Consider the following 10,377-nt stretch of genomic DNA (forward strand, 5'->3'; position numbering starts at 1 on the left):
TAAGAGAAATTCTGAAATTTAAGCACTTCATATGTTTAGGATATTTGAAATAAAAATCCATGTTTATATGAAACTCTTAATTTTCAGATTGAAGTTTTCTTAAAAAAAGATGTGGGCAAATTTTGGGGTATAACAACAATCAAATCCACCCTTCCACCACTGTTCAAAGTGAAAGGGCGCACAAACGATCAAAGGACGAAAAATCCCCGACCATGCCCTTCCCTGGAGAATCGGTCGTCGAGCGAAATTCCATTCACGCCAACCCAGGCCAAACATGCAAACTGCCCCTAGGGCAACACTCCCAGAGGCGAACCTAAAATCACGCTAAAGAAAGCACCGAATCCCTAAAAACAATCAGTGAAGCATAAACTAAATTCACAACAGATTGCCTACCGATTCGCAACCGTCAACGGCGAAGAGACCTGTCTTCTCCACTGTCTACCACCAACAAACCACTAGACTTACATCTAAAGTCGCACTAAAAACCCTACCCTAACCGCATTTCATGCATCTCAGAAAAATCAAAAGGAAAAAACAGGGAATAAAACGAAAGTGTGAACTTACGATTGAGATTCTGATGGAAGATGACGACTGCTACTGATGAAAAGTCACGGCAGAAGGCGTGGTCGGCGACCGGAGAAGAAAGCACAGGGAACGAACTTGAAAAGTTTGAATAAGACGGTTCAAAGTATATATAGGCGCCTAAGAGACGTCACGCGCGCCGCACGTGACCTCTGAGAATGGAAGGGTCATCATTAACCCTAGGAGCCTACGACTAGACTAGCCATCATCACGCATTGAATGTGACACGTATCCCAAGCTGCTAACTCCCAAGCGACACGCCTCCTAGCTCCCAGCCTAACCGTTCCTCTCCCCGTGTCTTCAGAGCAATTCTCCCCGGAGGCACCAGGTCCACCTCCCCGGCAGAGCTCCTTTGCCCAGCTTTTTCAAAGTTGTCACTCCCACGGTCGGAAGACCCGACTTGGGGGGCTCCTGTTCTGGACCGGCCCAATTATTCCAATTAGGTCAATCCACTCTTTGGCCCAAGACATCCTGATCCATACACGCGACAGCCTTCCCCGGCCCGCTCCGGACAAACATGGGACGTAACCGAGCACGCTGAAGCCTCGTGCTCGGCAACGGCTAGTTATCCGCGTTTCCCGGCCGGAAACCACGCGTGAGTCCTCAAAAGATGGAGTCCGATTTCGCAGGACCACCCTATAAATAGCCCTCTAATCCTAGAGGGCAAGGTAATCATTTTTCCTACCCAAAATCTCTCACTTTTCTGTTGTACCTTGTTGTTCAAACACTTACTTTGGCATCGGAGTGCCTTGTAGGTACAACCACCTTTTTTCTCTCAACCATCCCGGAGATCAAGCTTCACCTTTGCTGGCCAACTGTTCTGCTCGGAAAGATCAAGTACAAAGAAGCTAACTTCGGTTGTGACGCTTGTTAGCATGTCATACTCACAACAACAAAAAAACAAAGATGTGGGTGATGACTATGCTCGATTGAGACAAGAAAGAAATAAAACAGAGGTCAAAAAGTGATTGAGTGAAAGATATAAATAAGTTATATCCTAATAAAGATAAACATAAGTGATTACAGTCAATATGATGAGTCTAGATGATGGGTCTGACGATACCTAATTTCTCATTTATAAATTCTCTTTGTTGTGCTAGGGTTTCAAATGTGTAGTTGTAGTGCGAGTGTGGTTAATTGCATAGAAAAAGTTACAATTAAGTGAAAACAACTCAAATATAAATTTTACATCATATTTATCATAAAAGGCTAATGTTTACTATATATGGGTGGATGCACGTTTCCATAACTCGAAATCAAACATAATGACCGACTATGTTACTCAACCAATATCAATTTGATCACCTTATAAAAAGTTTTATAATTTCAATCGATCACAACCGCTCATAATTATTACTTTATATATAATTAAAATAAAAGTCAAATATAATTTATCATTTGACGGTTATAATTTATTGTCAATGTAAAAATATTTTACACTCTCGATACATTCTAATTAAATTCAAATATAATTTAATTTAAACCCTTAATATGAAGCCAAAATATAAATTAGACCACAAAGAAAAACAAACCCCATCAATATCATACTCCCATTTTAGCCGTCTTCTAGATCCTTCCTAAGCCTCACTTGTTGGAGTTGGAACCAGGGTTTCTTTTCTTTCTTCTCTAGATCCTTCCAAATCCAACAACAATCCTATAAATCCCAACAAAATTCACAAAATTCTCACTCCTAACATTACTTGATTTGGTTTCTCATTCCCAATTTCAATGGCAAAATACGGCGAAGGCGACAAACGTTGGATCGTCGAAGACAGACCCGACGGCACAAACGTCCACAACTGGCACTGGTCCGAAACCAACTGCCTAGAATGGTCCAGAACCTTCTTCAACAAGCTCTTCAACAACCTCAAAATTCTCGACGGCGAGGGTAACTTCCACGCCGCCGTCAAGAAGGTCGAGAAGCTCGACGGCGAGGCATACGTTAACGTCCGCAAGGGGAAGATCATTCCGGGATACGAAATTAGTGTGTCGATTTCATGGGAAGGGGAGGCGAGGGATTCCGACGGGAAGATCTTGCATAAGGTTGTTGGGAGTTTTGAGATTCCGTATATTTCCGATGAGAATGCCGATGAGGATCCGGAAGTTAGGGTTAGTGTGAAAGATGAGGGGGTTATTGGGAAGAGTTTGAAGGACGCGGTTGTTGTGAAAGGGAAGGCGGTGATTTTGGAGAAGGTTAGGGTTTGGGTTGAGAGTATGTCGAAAGGTGGACCGGTTAAAGATGAGCTTGAGAGTAAGAAGGTTGCTCCTCCGCCGCAGAGGAGTAATAATTCGGTTGTTGCGGCCGGGGCGAAGAAAGAGGCGGCGGAGGTTGTTGCGGTTGCGACAAAGAATGAGAAGGAGAAGGGGAAGAAGGGTTGTAAAACAATTAGTTTGAATGAGAAGTTTAATTGTAGGGCGAAGGATTTGTTTGAGATATTGATGGATGAGAATAGATGGAAGGGTTTTACGCAGAGTAATGCGAGGATTAGTAAGGTTGTTGGTGGTGAGTTTAGTATCTTTGATGGGTCTGTGACAGGGGAGAATTTGGAATTGGAAGAAGGGAAGTTGATTGTTCAGAGATGGAGATTTGGGAGCTGGCCTGATGGGAAGCATTCAATGGTAAGTGTTGTTTGTTTTGTTTTTCTGTTGGGAATTATGGTTTTTGTAATCTGGAATTATGGTTTAAAATTAGGGTTGCATCGAGATATTTAGGATCTATTTGAATTGATTTGTTTATATACTAGCCTTAAGCATTTGTGAAATTGTGTGAGAGGGCTTATGAAAATTGTTGATGACATGCCAATAAGCTGTTTTTTAGCTTATTTTTATAGGATAGTTTTTATTAAAATAGTTGGACTTTGTATCATTTTTGTCATAGAGGTTTTAAATAACAGCTGCGGTCAAGTTGCGTGTCAGTGATTTCGATCGGGAAATGTATTGCGACACTGTTTGAGGTCATCGCAGTGTGAATTAACCAGAATTTCTTTTTCATCATAAAAATGTTGAATAATGGCATGGTATCGCAACCCTTCGATATTGTTTTGGCAAGCCCTTTTTTGCGGTACCAGACTATTTTTTAATCCTTGCTTATATGTTAATTGTTTATGCAATATCTGTTTCGTAAATCTTTTATCCAAAGAGTCATACTTGTGGAGAATTGTGGTTAAATGCGGCAAATGAAATCTTAATCAGGGTTTATATAGTTATTATACAACCTCGACGATAACTGCGATTAAAGCTACATCCGCTGCATTTGTCCACATGGATCGATATGCAACAACAGCCCGCTAGTCTCAATCATAGTAGAAGAAGTATCAAAAACATTGATGTTGTGACTAAGTTATGGTCGGAAACCTTTATTTTAAATCTTGTTTGGTTGTGAATTTTGCAGGTGAGACTTGTGTTTGAGGAGCCTGAATCTGGAGTTACAGTTGTAAAGCTAACACACACGGATGTGCCTGAAGAAGACAGGTTAGTGTTTGATCATATTGATTATGATGAAATGTTTCATTTTGGTGTCTTGCGTTATTGAAGTGATTGATTTCAAATGCAGATATGGGAATGCGACTGTGGTGGAGAATACAGAGAGAGGATGGAGGGATCTCATTTTCCAAAGGATTCGGTCCGTGTTTGCTTTTGGAATGTGAGACGTTCTCGACTGTCTGTTGTAGAATTCGATTTTTGTTTTCATTTTTACATGGGTAGATCATTGAATCATTATATTGCAAAAGACAAAGTGTCTTTTGCAATGATTTCTGCTGCTACTTATTTTTGGTTTCAGAAATTGTCTCTTGTTTATTACCATGGATGGTTCCTTGCTCGTGCTGTCTGTCTAATTTAAGATTCCATCTGTCATCAATGTTTTTTTACTTTATACAGTTATCAGTATCCTTGGTGACAACATTAACTCTTGTTATATTATACAATTTAAAACAGCTGAAATTTCAATTTAAGATGAATCTCACATGTCTTTATGAAGTTAAGAATGGGATTTATGTTTTTCCTGCTTCAAGTATTAATCTATGCTTAACTGCCATGCTTACCAGAGAATTAATTGATATTTTTATAAAGAGTGTTTATTATAGATAGTTAGAAAAATATGTTACTTAAATAGTGATATAAGTAGTGATATGTTAATAAAAAATAATTAATACATTTTGAAAATTGAAAGAAGTTTGTCTAGACATGAATCATTGGTCATAGAAAACTTGTCACTATTTCATGATAAACCCTTTGCTCACTTTGGTCTGTTGGTGGTATAAGGACTTAGATTAGAGATATTAAATCCATTAACAAAGACTACTCTAATAATCAGATACTTTATGAGCAAAGTTCCTAATCATCGCCGTATTTCATCTTCCATCTTGTTTGTTGCCAAGCATCAATTAAAAAACATTGAGGACCTAAACAGATGGCACATATGCAATGACAAAGACATCTCTACAAATCCCGCGCCTAATGTATTAATCTTGTATCTAATTCGTTATATGCAAAAGAGATCAAGTCTTGCAGTACTAAGAAAATGAACACACGCACTAAAATCATTTGAAAATCTTTATCTTTTCACTAAAATCATTTAAAAATCTTTATCTTTTTCTCAAAACTTCGGAAAACTAATATAATTTGAAAGTCTTTATCTTTTCACTAAAATCATTTGAAAATCTTTATCTTTTTCTCAAAACTTCGGAAAACTAATAATGGCAAGCATCTAAACACTAATAATGGCAAGTATCTAAACTATTAAGAAGTAATTTTAATTAGGAGTGTGCATGACAGTGTTTTAAAAACCGGATCGGCCGGTTGAATCGGGAACCGGCCAGGTAATCGGTCTGATTCAATAGCTGGATCGGAATGTTATTGAACCGATGTGAACCGGTCAAAACCGATGTAAATTGCTAAAATTAGGAAAACTGAGGGTTTTTGTGAACCGGCGATTTAAATGTATTTTTTAATTTTATTTTAAAAAATTAAAACAACGTCGTTTTGACTATTTTAATGAAAAATTAAAATTAAAATAAAAATAAATAAAATTAAAAAATTAAAAAAACTATTGCAGATGTGGTTGATTTTGTTACCTATGATTTTGATATTGAAGAAAGAGATTCCAACGTTGAAACAATTTTTCTTTTATTGAAATTAAATTTAGTAGATAATGGAATTATTTTGTTATAAATTATTTAATTAGATTATGTTGCGATTAAACTTTTGTTTGCAATTATATTTTAGGGTTAAATAAGTTCTTGGTCCCTCTAAATATAGCGGTTTTCAACTTTAGTCCCTCTAAATATTTTCTTCAAAGAATGGTCCTCCTAAAAATTTTAATTTTAATTTTTGGTCCCTCCTGCAATTTAGCGATGATTTTGACAATTTAGTGACGTTCTTAGCGACGATTTTTTATTTAGCGACGGAATTAGAGACCATTTTAGCTACAGTTTTGCCATGAGGGACCAAAAGTTAAAATTAAAATTTTTAGGAGGACCATTCTTTGAAGAAAATATTTAGAGGGACTAAAGTTGAAAATCGCTATATTTAGAAGGACCAAAAACTTATTTAACTCTATATTTTATAATTATGTACTATTTTATTGTGTGTGATACCTATGTGTAAAATTTAAATTATAAACTTGTGAATTTATTTATAATAAGATATTTTCAAAAAATTTAAGTGCTAGTTATATTTTGTAGAGACTGAATCATCCGGTTCGACAGATTTTATACCTATATAATTTTATTATAACGACCGGTCTATTTAACCGAGTTATTCGGTTTAACCCGGTTTAGTCATGCGGTTCGACCAGTGACTCAGTGGTTCGACCAATAAACCAGTGACTCAATACCCTTACCAGTTTGATGTCCGGTCCGATTTTTAAAACTCGTATGGTTACCAAATTACAATAACTAATCCATTTTATTGTTTAAATTCAAAATCAAAGCCTTTTTTTATTTATAAAAATTGGTATGTAAATGTAAAATGGTTTCAATTCAGTTTAAAATCGATTCAAACCGGGTTTCAGTCGTAACTGTTTTGTAAGAATTTTATCAAATTTTTTAATTTTCACATTTTAATGTATTTTTTTTATAAATTAAGTAAGGAATAACCGAAATTATAAAAGTTAAATGTCGTTTTTAAGCTATTGACTTTGCTCCATCCTAATAATAGTATTCAGACAATTGATTTGGTTTTGTAACTTATGTTTAATTTTTAATTTGGCCTCTTAAAAAAGTATTTAATTTTTTTTAGATATTTTCTTTATACTTTTTAATTTACAAACATTTTATCCTTAAGTGATTTTTGACATTTTAGACTCTTAAATTGGAAACATTAGGTATTAAATAATTTAATATTTATAAATTAAGAAATCCAAATAAAATTATAAAAAAAAGCAAAAGACAAGTTAATTTACTAAAATAAAACAAAAAATTGATGAGAGCAAAATAAGAAAATTATAAACAATTTAGCCAAAATTTAGAAGAATATAATTTTATACAAATGAAAAATATATTTATGTCGGAATATTATTTAAAAATTAAAAATATATTTGAAAAATTAAATAAATATATAATATAAGAAGAAAAGTATAATTTGTTTTCTAAAATGAGGAGAAGTTAATTTTTTTTTGTTTTTAGAATATTTCATTACACCCTTGGATTTCTTAGGCACCTGGCGAAATTTCAATTATGCCCCCTGCTTCCGTAGATGCACATCAAAAAACACTTTTTTTTTTTTTTTAAATTTGGTTTTTTCCGTAGGTGTATCTACGGAAGCATTTTAAACTAGTGTATGTTGGAAAAAAATACACATAAATTCAGTTCAGAGATTGTTCCGTAAAATATACTTGCCATATTGAAACGGAAGGAGCCCAACAACGTTTTAAATATAAGGCAAGTGTATAACATCCGATACCGCAATAATAAGGTGATTAAGGGAGATAGAAGTGAGATGCAACAACTGTTGAAGATGTTGGATGATAACAAATACGTGTCGCGGTACAGAACTTGCGACGATGGGGTTACGGTTCGAGATATTTTTTTGACTCATCCGGATTCGATAAAGTTGTTCAACACTTTCCCGACAGTGCTCCTTCTCGATTTTACCTACAAGACCAACAAGTATCGACTTTCATTATTTGAGATCGTCGGTGTTACATCCACCGAGAAGACATACGTCGTTCATTTTTCTTTTTTGGAGTGTGAAAAAGAGGATAATTTTAGGTAGGCATTAGAGGTGTGTCGGTCACTTTTGAAGAAACAAGTCGAGATGCCAAAGGCGATTGTTACAGGCCGCGGTACCGCTTTGATGAATGCGGTGGCAAAGGTATTTCCTTTTTCTAATGCATTACTTTGTTGATATCACATAACATGTAATGTGAGAAGTAAGGGTAAACCCGCGATGGGAACGAAACAAGTAGAGACCGAAGGTGGAAAATCAGTGAAGTCCAGTGTGATTGTTGAACAAATAATGGATGCATGGACTCATATTGCAAATTCTTCGACAAAAGAATTATACGTCGATTCCGTCATTCAATTTCGGTAAGTGTGTGAAAAGTATCATAATTTATTGAAATATGTTGAAAGATCCATTCTTGATAAGGTGAAGGAGAAGTTTGTGTGTGCGTGGATTGATAATGTCTGACATCTTAGGAATACAACCACCAATAGAGTTCAATCGGCACATGCTAGTTTGAAAAATTGGTTGGCTAACAGCAAGGGTGACTTGTGTCGAGATTGGGACACCATAAATCTCATGATCAAAAACCAACATAATGAGATACAAACCACATTTGGTCGGAGCATTACAGTGTTGGAACATCAATTTAGGGACAACATTCTTTATTCTCAATTGATCGGCAATGTGTCTTGGGCCGGGTTAAACTATATTTTTCACGAAGTAAAACTGTCGGTTCCGATAGTGTAAAGTGTGGTTGCACTATTACTAGAACGTGTGGTCTCCCGTGTGCTTGTGTTATTGCTAAAAAAGTGAGACTAGGTGAGCCAATAAGAATGGACGAAGTTATCCTTCATTGAAAAAGACTTGGTTTTTATTGATGATGGTTGCATCGAAGGAGAAAATTTGAATATCTCAATTACTTCAGAATTGGAAGTGATACAAGAGAGGTTTTTGAAGGTCGGTGACAACATGAAACTCTACATCAAAGAATAATTGCGGAAGATTGGATATCCCGAAACAACCGACATGAAACCTCCTTCTCAACCGGTTAAGATAAAGAGTGCTCTGAAGAAATTGAAGCCTACACTGAATGACAACTCGACTTCACGGTCTCCTTTTTATTGTGAGCATGTCGATAAAAAATTTCCCGACTCACCAACTCCTAAATCTCAAAAATCTCAAATAAGTTCAAACAAAGGAGCTCGCATAAGCAAACCGCCTCCGACACCTATTCCACTAAAAATTCCATTCATCGAAGAGATGCCTGTTCCATCGAAAATTCTATTCATCGAAGAGATGTCGGTTTTTATGCATCCTTACATCGAGCGGATCGTAGATGTTGTGGGGGACAGCAATTGCGGTTATCGAGCCGTCTTGGCGTTGCTTGGTAACGGAGAGGATAACCATACGCTTGTCTGTCATCAACTCATCCAAGATTTGAAGAGGCATAAAGAAACGTACATGCGGTTATATGGAGAGGAAGCTAAATTTGAAGTGGTTAACGAAGCTCTTGTTCCTAGGATGGGTGCTTACGCACATGGATGTGATTCGCTGAAATAGGACATCTTATTGCATGCGCATATAATATGATGTGCACTGACTTAACGCGTTATGGTTTTTCGGAAACCTTTTTCCCACTCCGTACCGCATCGCCTACAAATTCAAATGATTGCATCATGTGTATTGGATGACTTTCAAAAGTGAGTCACTTTGTGCAAGTTTACTTGAAACCGGGATGCCCCATACCACCTACATCACTGGAATAGATGCTTCATCATACCGTAGATGCCAAGATGGCCAAATGTTTTTGTTGATAGGATTCACCAATTTGAAAGATTAAACAACATCGAAAAAGAATCGAATAAGGAAAAGTCTAAATTGGAACCCCAAATAGATTTAGTCGGTGATAATTTGTTTGATGTGTTTTATAGTTTCAAAGTGTAATATTGATCAGTGCATTTTCATGCACGTTCATTTATGTTTGCACTTAGGCATTTCTATGGTTTGGTTTGTTTATTTTTCTATTTTATCATGTTTTTGTAATTCAGTTTATTTTTTATTGTTATTTGATTTTCGCACTTTATTTTTCAGCTTTAGCAGTCTGCACTAAAAGGATCATAACTAAAGCTACAGGAACCCGATTGACACGTTCTAATAATCTCCAGAAAGCTAAGAGAAAGATCTATAACTTTCGTGTTGGAGTCAAGGGCGGATTCGGAGTTCATCTTTTCCAGAATTTCGTTTGAAGTTGCAGCATTAGTTTTATTTTAGTTTTGGGTCGTTAGTTTTGGGCCTGTATTATGTTTTTGACCCAGTTGGGTTGTAAACCGTTATGTTATTTTCTCTATACCTTAGGTAGCCGCATCTATCACGTTTTCACCTTCTATTCACAGGAAAAGTTGTACGCTTTGAAAACTCATGGAAAACTAATACGTTGCCGGACGGATTTACTATACTCAGGTTCAAAACTTTGAGATTGTTATAGTATTTACAATTTAATTTCGATTCCTTTCAACTATTTTATAAGATTTTTGTTTGCTTAATTCGATTATCATACAACATTGTTGATTTAATTTGATTGATATGTGTTCCCAATTTTAATCGTTGATTGACTCTGCTTAATTGTTA

General features: G+C 36.0%; 2 protein-coding genes across 2 annotated transcripts; both read left to right on the top strand.

The window, feature by feature from the left end:
* The first annotated feature begins 2,104 nt into the window (after positions 1-2,104).
* LOC131644743 (uncharacterized) lies at positions 2,105-4,535 on the top strand. Its single transcript, XM_058915325.1, has 3 exons — positions 2,105-3,201; positions 3,974-4,053; positions 4,136-4,535. The coding sequence occupies exons 1-3, from the start codon at positions 2,311-2,313 to the stop codon at positions 4,227-4,229; spliced, it is 1,065 nt and encodes a 354-aa protein (XP_058771308.1). The 5' UTR covers positions 2,105-2,310; the 3' UTR covers positions 4,230-4,535.
* A 4,240-nt stretch (positions 4,536-8,775) lies between these two features.
* On the top strand, positions 8,776-9,309 carry LOC131661302 (uncharacterized). The gene has a single exon (XM_058930800.1). It carries the CDS (start codon positions 8,776-8,778, stop codon positions 9,307-9,309), a length of 534 nt encoding a protein of 177 aa, XP_058786783.1.
* Positions 9,310-10,377: the final 1,068 nt, after the last annotated feature.

This window comes from Vicia villosa, linkage group LG1 (assembly GCF_029867415.1).
Source record: "Vicia villosa cultivar HV-30 ecotype Madison, WI linkage group LG1, Vvil1.0, whole genome shotgun sequence".
NCBI classification, from domain to species: Eukaryota; Viridiplantae; Streptophyta; class Magnoliopsida; order Fabales; family Fabaceae; genus Vicia; species Vicia villosa.